Consider the following 14,415-nt stretch of genomic DNA (forward strand, 5'->3'; position numbering starts at 1 on the left):
AACCCTAACCCTAGTTTTCACACATGTACCGTATTACCACATGTACCGTAACATGTAGACAAAGTCCGAAAATGAATGAATTAATGAATGAATGAATGGTCTTTATTGTCATTAATACAGTACAGGTACCATACAACGAAATTTAGGAGGGGGGGCTCCCCTGGTGCTAGGAAAAAAATACTAAAAACAAGAAGGGAAAAGAGCTGGTTTACATAAATAAAGGCTATATACACTATCCACTATACTATACTACTATACTATACAAATAAAACACTGTGCTGTACTCTATGCTATGCTATAAATATCCTAACATTTCCTATCTCTGAACCTTATACCTTCCCCACCTTCCAACGCAGCCCCACTTCGTAGTTGCTACTTGTAAAAGATTTTTAAAAATAAACATTGTTTATTCATAAAATGCGGCTGATATTCTATCGGCGCCTATCAGCATTCATTAAAAATCCTCCAATACAATAAACATTTTATCTGTGTGTGTGTAAAATTCACTGTGAAAATACATAGGGGAGGAGTCGGGGCATGCGCAGATTATAGGTTTACCTAGGCTGCAGCCTAGGGCCACTACCAGTGGTGTAGTCTACGTGATACGCAGGACTACGCCGTATACCCGCTAGGAAAGGACAAGGATTTGCGTATACCTACTTAAAAATACGCGAGGATACGTAACAGCGTTTTGTGACAGAACTTTCACACTTTTATTCATAAAATTCACCCCGTCTGTGTTACGAAGCACTTACATCGAACTTTCGGACATGTTTGTTATCACATAACCAGTCGTTCAGAATGCTCTGAGTATTTCCCCTACAATTGCCTTGGGGTGGGCGGCGGGCCAGACCTACCTCCACACTTCGCTTCGTGCCGCGCTGGAGAATGTTTTGTTTTTGTTTTGTTTTTGCGTGAGTGTGCGCGTGCGACGCGAGAGAGTTTTTGCAGGGTCAAAGCTCTGCCGAAGAAAGTAAGCAAGTTGAAACGTTAGCAAATATAAATTACTGTGTTCTGACAGAGAAAGTTGGTTCAAATTAGTCGTTATTATTGTGACTAGAAAGATTATAGTTTCATGGTGTGAATAATAGTGTCAAAGAACTAGCAAGCGAGCTAGCTAGCTCAGAGGTGATTAGATGAGCTAAGGCCCTTGCACACATGCCAGCTAAAGAGCTAACTAGATGCACTTCATTATTTTACTTAAAGTAGATATACAATCTTTCTTATTCTGCTAGAATTAGGCTTTATGGTAATACCATAATCGTATATTTACAGTATAAATAGAAGCATTGGAACACACATTATAGTAGAAGCATTGGAACAAATCCTCACTCATTGGAATTGTCTGGTTTTTGTACATACGATTTTCTTACAGGTGAGAGAGTAAGTAAAGACAGTATCTGACTGCATTGCCCACAGCAACCCAATATTCAATTAGAATGATGTTATGATTTGATATGAATTCAATGTATACCTCTTATTAAATGATAAATACTCCGGTTGTTATATTTGCCTTTTGCGTGACAGCAAAAGAGGGAGAGAGGAGGATAGAGAGGGTGAGAATGAGAGGGAGCAGGATGGTGTCGGCACACCAGAGAGAGAGCAAGAACCAGGTGAGAAAGTGGACAGGTAGTCAAGACCACATAAGTAGCCTTGAGAACCGATGGTTCTCGAGCCTAACGGCCCTTAAGGGGCAGGAGCCTATCTCCTGTTTCTGTAGCGTGAGGCAGCTTGATGTACAAGTACAGTCCATGCCACCCCCCCAAGGCAGCAAAGACTGGTGTAGATGCATACTGTATGCATAAGTGAGTGTGGTGGTGCTTATGGGGTGTCGCTACGGGACAGGTGTCGCTCTGACTGGGAGGGCAAAATCACAGTATACCCACTAGAAAAAAATAGACTACACCACTGGCCACTACCACTAGGTGTAGTAAAAAAATAAAAAAAATGTGTGAGACTTGAGAGCCCTGAATATCCGGTTGTTAAGTCTGAAGTCAAACTTGACGTTTTGCAATTTCCGGGTTCAAACCAGAAATTCTCCGCACCAGAATACCAGTATACTACAGTGGTAGAATGACAGTTTAATCGTTTTTTAGACTGGGATCTATTCATACAACAAGGGACACAGCACTTTCCTGTTTTCCCCATATTGTCAGGGTATTTGAGCCTCGGAAAGGCGCTATATAAATATAATTAATTATTATTATTATTATTATTGCGACATTTCGAAGACAGCGCCTCAGCCAACTTTGGACCCGGAAACACGTCGCGACTTAACAACCGATATTCGGACAGACAACAGGAGAGGAGAGCAACAGAGAGACAGACAACAGGAGAGGAGAGCAACAGAGAGACAGACAACAGGAGAGGAGAGCAACAGAGAGACAGACAACAGGAGAGGAGGGCAATAAAGACAGAACTGAGGTGAGGTGAGCAACAGAGATAGTTCAGGATGATAACAAACAGTTCAGTATGACAGAGACAACTAATAGAAAGACAACTGTATGATTATAGAGTTTACATGTTCAAGGAAATATTGTATGATAATAGAAAGGTACACTTTAATTTAATTAAAGAAGTAACAAAGAACACATTTATTATCACAATTGCATTGTGTTCCATGTCTTTCTCCATTGAATAAATAATGCCTAGTTGAATGGCTAAACAAGACAACTGTCTGGACAGTACTGCTAGAATTATTCACCTTACCGCTGCACAGATAGACAAAGAGTATAAGTCCATTCTGTTAACATTAGGTCTACTCTGCTAACAAAGACTATACCAGTTGATTTGTCAGTTGTTGTGCATTATATTTTTGTTGTGTTTGCAGTTTGCCCTTATGTGACACCTCCCAATGAAAAGTGCTACCTGTAGGCGAAATCATTTTTCTTTTTTTTACATGTGCTTAAACTACAGATTGTAAGCTTTCAAATGATGCATCATACATTGAAATTGGAAACAAATTGAAGACGACATGAGTATTTGAAAGTTGCTACACCTCAAATCACTAAGCAGAGAAAATCCCTTTCAAAGATGTTGTTTTTTCCTCACCTTCACAGCCAGGTAATGGGCGGTAACAATGTCTGGTTAACCCCACCCCCAACCACTCCCCCTCTAGCTGTCAGCTGTCACTATCTGTCAGTGATAAGTCACTGGGTCAGATAGCTAACATTATTACCTAGCAAGGTATTACCTAAGCTAATTAGCCAGCTTATCATTATGGAGGCTTTATGGTTGTAACTATTATTCTTTTAATGAAACAAAAAAGTCTTGAATCAGAATCAGAATTTATTTTACAGTACACAATAATACAAATATTTGGCTGTGGTTCTTCAACATTTGCTTTGCAGCAACATAATCACATAATCACAACAATACCATCACAATAATCACAAGTAAATAAGTAAAGTAAGTAATAAAGTGTAACAAAGTGTATAAAGTGTCACATGCAAGTAATAAAGTGTAAACAGTAACATGCTGTGCAAAGTTCAACAAGATGAAAATGAAAGTGTTCAGGTATTTTTATTTTTATACCTTTATTTATACAGGTAAGAAACACATTGAGCTAAAACTAAACTAAAACTACACAGTCTAAAACAAAAACTAGTCTAAGATAATCTAAAACTAAGCTAAAACTACAAAAACCTAAAACTAGGCAGTTAAAGATCTAGGGACAGGGAGGGGTCAGTAATGGGCAAAAGGGAGGGTCAACTTAATAGCAAGAACAGATCATGGACTCGCACTGTATGCCTCTCAGTTTGAAGAGCTTGAAACTGGAGAGAGGGATCAGCTGAGACAGTTTCAGACTCTGCTGTAATGAATTCCAAGAGGAAGGGGCTGCAAATGAGAACGCCCTTTTGCCTTTCATGGTCCGGACCAAGGGGATGGAGTATGTGATGATGTCCTGTGTGCGAAGGCCGTAGACAGATTGCTTGCGTGACAAGTGGTTAGAAAGGTAGGAGGGGAGCAGACCAAGGATGGATTTGTAAATGAAAGTATACCAGTGAAGGGTTCGGCGGATAGAGAGAGATGACCAGTTAACCAGGGAGTATAGCACACAGTGATGTATAAGGGGTTTACAGCCTGTAATGAATCTTAATTTCTCAAGTAGTCAGGTAGTGTGCAATTCCTGCATTCCTCCAGCGTGTTTCTCCTGCCACTACAAACGGACAGTCTTGTTCCGAGGTGCCTTTTTCTGAGGTGCCTTGTTCTGAGGTGCCTTGTTCTGGGGTTTGGTGCTTGTTATGTGAGGGACCAAGGTCTTCCACAGCCTTCGGAAGCTGTTCAAACTAACAACACGTTGCTCTGCAAAGAAAGAAATTATGTTATGAGTATGACAGCTGTACATATTTACCCACACAAACACAACATACAGTAGTAGCCTTACACACACTAAACATGACTTCTAGCAGCCTTACACACACTAAACATGACTTCTAGTGGCCTTACACACACATGTGTCTGTGTGTGTGTGTGTGTGTGTGTGTGTCTGTGTGTAGTATGTCTCTGCATGTGTGTATGTCCAGACTAGTGCCCCTCCCTATGGATGCTAGACAGCAGAAGATATAAATCACAGTGTCTGTGTGTCTCTGCATGTGTGTATATTCTCTATCCCCTCTCTCTATCCCTCTCTCTCCCTCTCTCTCTCTCCCTCCCATTTCGACTAGATTTGGACACTGCAGGGAGATTGAGACAGGAGGACTCTGTGGGGCTTTGTTGCGTGGGACGGGGACACAGAGCTGTGTGTCTGTGAGTCTGTGTGTCTGTGTGTGTGTTACTGTCTACATCCCTGTGTGTGTCTGTGTGTGTGTGTGTGTGTGTTACTGTCTACATCCCTGTGTGTGTCTGTGTGTGTGTGTGTGTGTGTGTGTGTGTGTGTGTTACTGTCTACATCCCTGTGTGTCTCTGTGTGTCTGTGTGTCTGTCTACACCTTGGTATTACAGTATTACAGCTACAGTCGGGTAAGCAAGACTTCCCTGATCTCCTCTTTTAGAGCTGAAAGGTTCTTTAAAGAAAGATAATAGATCACATTACAATTCTACTGAACACGAGTTTAACACAATGTTTACATACCACGTTTTTGCAGAGCATCACTGTAGAGACGGTAGACTGTGGCTTTGCAGACATTAGATGGGAGTAGCTTTGCACTGTAGTTTCGGTGCCCAGGATGACGGCCCGGTAGAACAATGGCGTGATCTTCTGCGTAGTTTCGGATGAACTTTTTGACCCTATTGCAGTCCTTTTTCTGGAGAAAGTTTTTGTTTGTTCGTGGACACTTCTTCCTCACGCGTGGTACTAGCCCATTTTCCTTGTAGGATTGGCAAATGGAATTGAGGAGCGTGTTGCTGATCCTAAACAGAAAAAAATCAAACAGTTAGTTAGCTAGATGTATCAACACAGCAGAACAGCATACGTACAGAAAGCTAATGCGGCTAGCCCAACCCAATCGGGAACAATAGAACGATGCTAGCTAACGGAATGCTAGCTAGCGAATGCTAACACGGCTAACAAACAAACAGTTTTAAAGCACAAACTCACCCGAGTACAAAGCGGAATGTGTTGCGGCATACGGTGATCCCTTGAAATCCGTATGTGGTCCTAGTAAATTTCCTTTTCCTAGGGACCCTCTTTAATCCTTCAGTCATTCCAGAACGATTCATTGTGTTCAACAGCGTTCCAATTACAAGCATGTCTCGGTTTTCTTTTGATAACGACAAAAAATCTAACTGAGTATCACGAATGAATTCTGGAGACAATCTTGTACTGCAAGATATTTTGGGTTGAGATGTATCTTTCCGTCTCCGCTGGCAATTGCAATCAAATCGTCTTATGAAGTCCAATTCTGTCTCTAGCTGATTATTCTCAGCGTCGTCGTCAGACCATTCGTTGTTGGGATCATCAGTTTCTGGATCAGTGTCCTCGTTTTCGCTGTCTTCCGACTCTGAAGCTGAGCAATGTCCATGCATGAAATCGTTGATGTACGAAGTCATAAATTCTCCATTGTCGATCTTCAAACCGGCAGCAGAAATGTTGTTGATCGCGTCAGCAAGCGTTTGGGCGTCCATTCTCAGAAAAAAATTGCACTGACTTCAGGAATGTAAACATTGTTATCCCACCCCTCGCTCAGCTATTGGCTACCTCAGTCGAGCTCAACAGCCAATCATACCAAAATGGAAGCGAAATGGGATTTTAGCCCGCCCCCGCCCCTGTTTAGCCCGCCCCCGCCCCTGTTCGCAAAAAACAACAAGAAACGAAGTTATTGTGTTATAGATTACACTTATTTAATGAACGTAAAACTGTTCGGAAAAATAACGAGTGGGTACTTCACATCTTCGAGTTGAATGTTAGCTAAAAAAACGACAATCTGAGTTTTATGTAAGAAATACTCAGAAGACGAATTTGACGTCTTTCTCATTTCCGAGAGGTGTCCGGAAACACCAGGAGCCGTCACCTTTAATAAGTTATATATACAAATAATTAAGTTATATATATTCTCATGCTAAAATCGACTGTAAATCCAGATTTTAAAGTTGATATTGTTCCCCGTGGAGCATGCCCCCATAACCTGTGCCCCACCCAAAAATGTTATCACCAGTGGTTATTGTGGTGTTATGTTAATATATGGTGTGACGCTTATGCTGTAGACCAATGGGAATGAGTTGGGGAGACAGGGGAGAGCATGCGCAGTGGGAAAGCGGGCAGAGTGGGATGAATGGTGGAACTGGATGGTTAATAAAGTACGTGGTATATAGTTAACAGTTGTCTCACGCGTTTACTTACGAAACACGACATGGTGTCAGAAGTGCTGTTGAACTAAATCAGTACAGAGATGTGCCTAATCGACAGGCTGTATGAGCGATTCCACGTTACATGCTGACGGCGAGCTGGCTAGCGGACAAGAAGGCGAGCAGCTGGCTAACGACAACGTGCCGCAAGAGGAAGAGGAAGCTAGCAGAATGGCTACTACAAATGCGACGTTCAACATTCAGCCGCCGGAGCCTTTTGATTTTTCTAAGCCGCTCGAGTGGACAAAGTGGATACGGAGATTTGAGAGGTTCCGACAGGCAAGCAATCTAGCCGCCAGCTCTGATGATAATCAGGTGAACACTTTGATTTATTGTATGGGAGATGAGGCCGACGATGTTTTGAGGGGTTTGAAACTCAGCGAGGGAGACCTGCATCTGTACAGTAAAGTGAGGGATGGCTTTCAATCCTTCTTTGTAGTGAAAAAGAACATTGTGTACGAACGTGCGCGATTTAACATGCGCAAACAGGAAGCAAATGAGACCGTGGATGCATTTGTCACTGCCTTGTATGCATTGGCAGAGCACTGCAATTATGGACAATTGCATGATGAACTGATCAGGGATAGGTTAGTGGTAGGGCTGGCAGACTTGCGGCTCTCAGAACGCATGCAAATGGAAAAAGACTTGGACTTAGAAAAAGCTATCAACATGGCGAGACAATCAGAGGAGATCAAAAAGCAGCAAAGCACACTGAGGAGTGACAGCAGCAGTAGTGCAGTGCAGATGGACGTCAGCTCTGTAGACAGAGTGTTTAAAGGGAGGCCAAAGGAAAAGCCCAAACCTAACATGTATAAGAGCTTTGGAGCAAAGGCACACAGCAGCCAGAGCAGCTCCCAGTGCTACAAATGTGGTGGCGCGCCACACCCCAAGCTGGAGTGTCCTGCCAACGAGGTGAAGTGTCACTCCTGTGGAAAAATGGGTCACTACAAGCGTGTGTGCCTTGCAGGTAAAGCTGTGCACGGTATTGAAGAAGAGGTGGAGGGCTGGTTCCTTGGTTCTGTGACGTCTGAGGCTGATACATGGAATGTAGAAATAGAAGTGATGGGAAAACAGGTCACCTTCAAGCTCGATACTGGAGCCGATGTCACTGTTGTGTCACAGGCTGTTTTTGCTAACATGTTTTCTAACACACAGCCACCCATTCTCCACAAAGCAGAGAAACCTTTGTTTGGTCCAGGACGAATGCCGCTGGACGTGGCAGGGTTCACCAAGCTGCAGCTGGGGAGAGGAGGCAAGCAGACCACGGAGAAGGTCTATGTGGTGAATAACCTGAGCACGCCTTTGCTTGGGAGGCCAGCCATCGTAGCCCTGGGCTTACTCCTCCGTGTCAACAGCATAGACATGGAGACCCTCAAGACGACCTACCCCAAGCTGTGCAGTGGCCTGGGTGAGGTACAACAAGCATACACCATAAAACTCAAACCGGGTGCTGTGCCATTTTCCTTGAAAACCCCCAGGAGGATTCCGCTGCCTATGATGGGGAAAGTCAGAGATGAGCTCCAGCGCATGGAGAACCTGGGTGTCATCAGCCGCGTGGAAGAGCCAACCGACTGGTGCGCCGCCATGGTGGTCGTCCCCAAAAAGGACGGTAAATCAGTGCGTCTATGTGTGGATCTGACCGGCTTGAACGAGTTTGTATGCAGGGAGAAGTACATTCTGCCGTCGATAGAGCAGAGCCTCGGGATGCTTGCCGGAGCAAAGGTTTTCAGTAAACTGGACGCAAACATGGGGTTTTGGCAGGTTCCACTTGCAGCAGAATCAGCCAAGTACACTACGTTCATCACCCCATTCGGAAGGTTTCATTTCAACCGCCTTCCTTTCGGAATTGCCTCAGCACCTGAACATTTTCAGTGCATGATGGCGGAGGTAACCGAGGGGCTGGAAGGTGTGATATGCCACATCGATGACCTGCTGGTGTGGGGGCGGGATCAGGAAGAGCACGATACTCGACTCCACGCAGTACTGCAAAGGGTGGAAAGGGCCCACATCACCCTGAATATGGACAAATGTGAACTCTCAAAGAGTGAGGTGGTCTTCCTGGGCCAGATCGTCACGGCTACAGGGGTCCGCCCAGATCCGAGGAAGACGGAGGCCATCATGGAGATGAAGGAGCCCGCAAACGTCAGCGAGCTGCGAAGCTTTCTTGGAATGGTCAATCAACTGGGAAAATTCATTCCCCAGTTAGCAGAAAAGGACAAGCCGCTCCGTGACCTTCTCTCGAAAAGAAACAGCTGGGCCTGGGACGTGGCCCAGGTGACAGCATTCAGAACACTGAAGGAAGCCCTGTCCTCTCCTCCAGTGCTGGCGGTCTATGATCAAAAGAGAGACACCAAAGTGTCAGCCGACGCATCCTCGTTCGGCTTGGGAGGTGTTCTGCTCCAGAGGTGGGGGGTTGAATGGAAGCCTGTGGCTTACGCGTCTCGGTCCCTCACTCCCACAGAACAACGATACGCACAGATCGAGAAGGAGGCCCTGGGCCTCACATGGGCCTGCGAACGGTTCCAGGATTTCCTCATAGGAAAACACTTCTGCCTGGAGACCGTCCATAAACCCCTTCTCAGCTTACTGGGAGGCCAAGCCCTGGATCTTCTGCCGCCAAGAATCCAGCGTTTCAGGATGCGGTTGATGCGCTACTCATATTCTATCGTGCACGTGCCAGGAAAATCACTCTGGACAGCAGACACGCTGTCGCGCTCCCCAGTGACAAGATCCAGGTCTACATCAGAAGAGGAGCTAATGGAGAGCACCAATATATATGTGGACTGTGTAATGGACAATCTACCCGTTGGTGCCTCATATATGGAAAACCTGAGGAAGGAGCTAAATGCTGACAGTGTCTGCTCACGTGTTATGATGCTGTGCACAGAGGGATGGCCTGACCACGCAAGCCAGGAACCTGTGCTGAAGAGCTACTGGCGGGAGCAAGCTACGCTCACAGTGGAAGACGGTCTACTGCTGAAAGGCACACGACTGGTGATACCTTCAGTAATGAGGAACGACGTGCTGGTCAGACTACACGAAGGACACCAAGGTGTTGTGAAGTGCAAGGAGCGTGCCCGCCAGTCTGTGTGGTGGCCTGGACTCAGCCAACAGGTAAATGAAATGGTGCTCAATTGCAGGGCATGCATTCAGGAGCGACAGAATCCCAGAGAACCTCTCATGCCGTCAGAGTGCCCTGAAAGACCATGGCAGAAGTTGGGGGCCGACCTGTTCGTCCTGGGAAAAGACACATACCTACTCGTCGTCGATTACTTCTCCAGGTATGTTGAGATTGCCCAATTGTCTCACACCAGGTCCACTGACATTATTGTACATCTGAAGTCCATGTTTGCCCGCCATGGCATCCCGGAGGTCCTGATGTCAGATAATGGGCCTCAGTTTTCTGGTCAAGCCTTCACCTCCTTTGCTGCTGCGTACGGGTTCAGACACATCACCAGCAGCCCAAGGTTTCCACAGAGTAATGGTGAAGCAGAAAGGGCAGTCCAGACTATGAAAAACCTCCTGAAAAAAGCGAGCGACCCCTACCTGGCTCTACTCGCCTACCGAGCCACACCCCTTCAGAGTGGGTACAGCCCGGCCCAGCTCCTCATGGGCCGACGTCTGCGCACCACGGTGCCAGTGCTGCCCTCTCGACTGGTCCCTACACTGCCGGACAGCGACGCGTTCGCGCAGAAAGAGGAGGTGAAAGGGAGGTCGGATGCGGTAAACTACAACCGGCGACACCGTGCAAGACCCCTCTGTGACCTGTCTTCGGGAGAGCAGGTATGGGTCACGGATGCTAAGACGTCGGGAACTGTGCTCCGAAACCACTCTACTCCGAGGTCCTACCTGGTGGGCCTGCCCCAGGGGGTGGTGAGACGCAACCGACAGCATCTGATACCCCTACACACACCTACACAAGACAGGGGCTCCCCGCCGCAGCAACAAGCCCCGGAGCCGGCCCCAGACCCGACCCCTGGGCAGGCTCCCATGTCACCTGCAGTCGGAACACAGGCCCCACCTGCAGAGACTCCCACGCTCAGAACAAGGGGGGGGAGAGCAGTGGTTAAACCTAGGAGGTTTGACATGTAACTGAGACATGTGGACAAGTGTTTGTATAAGTGTTTACCCAAAAAAAAAAAAAAAAAAAAAGGAGTATATGGGTAATGTTACTGTTGTATTTAAGGAAAAGTTATTCCATGTTACGTTGGATGGGGTCTAGTTTGAGCACTTTTAGTAGCCCTGTTAGTTTTGAGATTTATGGATCAAACCGCTATAGTAACGTATGTTCAGGATGTACACAGGGACAGACCTTTACAACAAAAGAGGCAGAATAATCCTCTAAGGTCTGACGAGGCAAAGGCAGTCTACCCTTTGTCTCTAGAAAGGGGAGATGTGGTGTTATGTTAATATATGGTGTGACGCTTATGCTGTAGACCAATGGGAATGAGTTGGGGAGACAGGGGAGAGCATGCGCAGTGGGAAAGCGGGCAGAGTGGGATGAATGGTGGAACTGGATGGTTAATAAAGTACGTGGTATATAGTTAACAGTTGTCTCACGCGTTTACTTACGAAACACGACAGTTATCACTGTGGTCAGCTATGACAGGTTTAGGCTAGTTAAGGATGACTCCAGGGTGCAACTGGTCTGAGTGACTTTTAATTAGTACATATCTATCTCTCTCTCATTTTGGGAGGAGAGATAGAGTGGGAGAGCCATATAAGGCGTGTGCAAATAGGCGGGAAATTAAGTGTAGGTGGGAAGTGTTTTTTTTTAGCTGTTGAGCTGAGCAATCAGTCTGACTGCCTCAAGCTCCAGCAGATTGAGGGGGAGTACAAACCACTGGTCCATGGGGACTAGGACCATTGCACCCTTTGCCAGCAGATTCGCAATCTCCTCTCAGAGTGCCCTTGTCTTTACCGGGCAAGGCAAAACAGTCTCTCTCACCCCCCCTGAATAAATCAATAAATAATTCAGTCATTGGCTACCTATAGGAGTAAACCAATAGGAGCAGAGCTCTCCTATGGGGCAGAGCTCCACAAAATAGATCAGTTGAGCCTACATTTCCTACTACAACATCGCTAAAAGATTGAAATGGTTGCAGTCATAATAGTGTCTAAATTTGACCATGTGCTGTTGTAAGGAGTCAATCTTATCAGACCATTCCAAACATCTTGATTAATGTTATGTTATTTTACTGATTGTGAGTGTGTGTGTGTGTGTGTGTGTGTGTGTGTGTGTGTGTGTGTGTGTGTGTGTGTGTGTGTGTGTGTGTGTGTGTGTGCGCGATGTCCTTTTGCTTCAATAATGCCCGTAATGCCAAACGTTGTCCCTAGTAGAAGCTCCTCCCTCTACAAAAATTCCCCACAAGAAAAAAAGAGGCAAGCGATAGCGCGCGCTTCCTGTACAGCCTGGTCTCAATCACGTCCTCGTAGCTGAGATAAATTCACCCCACAACTTCATCGAAGTCATAATCGTACTGAACTCAACATGTCTGGAAGAGGTAAAGGAGGAAAGGGACTCGGAAAAGGAGGCGCCAAGCGTCATCGCAAGGTTCTCCGTGATAACATCCAGGGAATCACGAAGCCCGCTATCCGCCGCTTGGCTCGCCGTGGGGGTGTGAAGCGCATATCTGGCCTGATCTATGAAGAGACCCGCGGTGTGTTGAAGGTCTTCCTGGAGAACGTGATCCGTGACGCCGTCACCTACACCGAGCACGCCAAGAGGAAGACCGTCACCGCCATGGATGTTGTATACGCTCTGAAACGCCAGGGACGTACTCTGTACGGCTTCGGCGGCTAAACTATTCGTACACTCAACCACCCCCTACAAAGAACAACGGCTCTTTTAAGAGCCACCCATCTCCACACAAGAGAGTTGATTCCATTGTTATAACACATTTTGTCTGGCCTGTACATTCAACGGGTATAGCTGTCATGAGAAAAACATACGTTGCCAAATCAATGTCAACGCAAGTAAATGCGTAGTCTTGGCATTCCACGACTAGAAATGACCATCCCACATGTGCACTCTAGAAAGAAAATGGTTATTATGGATTATTACGCACACAACACAGTGCAGCCCCTTTTTCTATTGCGCATCTAGTGATAATAATAATGCATGCCCTTGTACCATCCCAAAAGGACAATTCCTGGTAGTAATCGCTAGGCTGGTTGGGAGTTTGGGGGACTTGGTGTTCTATGTATATCATTCTCAATCTTCCTCTTGACGTTTTCATGTTCATATCGCCATCGGAAACAAGGCAACCCGACAGCAGAGTGAAAAAGTAAGGAAGGGGTGGGGGGGAGGAGCTCGCGCGTGCGCAGATAATGTATTTACCCGCGAGGCAGGCTAGAGCTTTGGAAGTGGAAGTCAGCAGCCCCCTAATTTGCATAGCCCCACCTTTATATTTCGGGTGTGCGTTTGCCGCCTCTTCATTCGTTTCTAAGAAGTAACGAGCCACTATCAACATGCCTGAGCCTGCGAAGCCTGCGCCCAAGAAGGGCTCCAAGAAAGCCGTCTCCAAGACCGCCACCAAAACCGGCAAGAAGCGAAGAAAGTCCAGGAAGGAGAGCTACGCCATCTACGTGTACAAGGTCCTGAAGCAGGTCCACCCAGACACCGGCATCTCCTCCAAGGCCATGGGAATCATGAACTCCTTTGTCAACGACATCTTCGAGCGCATCGCCGGTGAGTCTTCTCGCCTGGCCCACTACAACAAGCGTCGTACCATCACCTCCAGGGAGATCCAGACCGCCGTGCGTCTGCTGCTCCCCGGTGAGCTGGCCAAGCACGCCGTGTCCGAGGGCACCAAGGCCGTAACCAAATACACCAGCTCCAAGTAAACCGATTTTCGTCTGTATTACTTACCCCAAAAGGCTCTTTTAAGAGCCACCCACCCTATCAAAAAAAGAAAGCAATTCCATAGTGAGTTGACGTCGCGTGCTACAAGTCAGTCGAATTTATATGCTGTACTGATTGTGTGTATTGTAACAAGTAAGTAAAATTATACAGTATTTATACAGCACCTTTCCCAGACCAAGGGTCTCAAAGTGCTTTACATAACAAGTAGAAACACAAATAAAACATAATACAGGAGTGAAAGTCACAGCAGGTTAAAACAGGCAGAAAGTATACATAACATAACAAGCATGTATAAGGCATATGTATCAATTACTCGATGTTACAATTTTCAAAGACTCCAGTCCTTGAACGCGCCGGAGGTTTTGCGCGCCTGTTTTGTTCCTCACTTGTTTGTTGCTCACTAGTTGTCCAAAACGGTTTCCTCTATTAATATAATGGACAGGAGTGACTACACTACATACATACGCATGGCCAATTTCTCGGGACAGGTGGATTCAAAATAAATAATAAAATATAATAATAGTTTAAACGGCGTTCACAAGTGGATCTACCATCACCTCCAGGGAGAATCAGACCGCCGTGCGTCTGCTGCTCCCCGGTGAGCTGGCCAAGCACGCCGTGTCCGAGGGCACCAAGGCCGTGACCAAGTACACCAGCTCCAAGTAAACAGATTTTCGTCTGTATTACTTACCCCAAAAGGCTCTTAAGAGCCACCCACCCCATCAAAAAAAGCAATTCCATAGTGAGTTGAGCTCGCGTGCTAC

The 14,415-nt window shown here is 46.2% G+C and overlaps 2 protein-coding genes across 2 annotated transcripts; both read left to right on the forward strand.

Annotated features, from left to right (window-relative positions):
* Window positions 1-12,277: 12,277 nt before the first annotated feature.
* LOC308152924 (histone H4) lies at window positions 12,278-12,589 on the forward strand (the record flags this gene model as incomplete). The annotated part of the gene is made up of 1 exon (XM_080525996.1): window positions 12,278-12,589. The coding sequence occupies one exon, from the start codon at window positions 12,278-12,280 to the stop codon at window positions 12,587-12,589; it is 312 nt and encodes a 103-aa protein (XP_080382122.1).
* Window positions 12,590-13,257: 668 nt separating this feature from the next.
* Window positions 13,258-13,632, forward strand: LOC308152907 (histone H2B-like; the record flags this gene model as incomplete). The annotated part of the gene is made up of 1 exon (XM_080525979.1): window positions 13,258-13,632. One exon carries the CDS (start codon window positions 13,258-13,260, stop codon window positions 13,630-13,632), a length of 375 nt encoding a protein of 124 aa, XP_080382105.1.
* Window positions 13,633-14,415: the final 783 nt, after the last annotated feature.

This window comes from Nansenia antarctica, assembly GCF_963989245.1.
Source record: "Nansenia antarctica genome assembly, chromosome: 3".
Taxonomy (NCBI): domain Eukaryota; kingdom Metazoa; phylum Chordata; class Actinopteri; order Argentiniformes; family Microstomatidae; genus Nansenia; species Nansenia antarctica.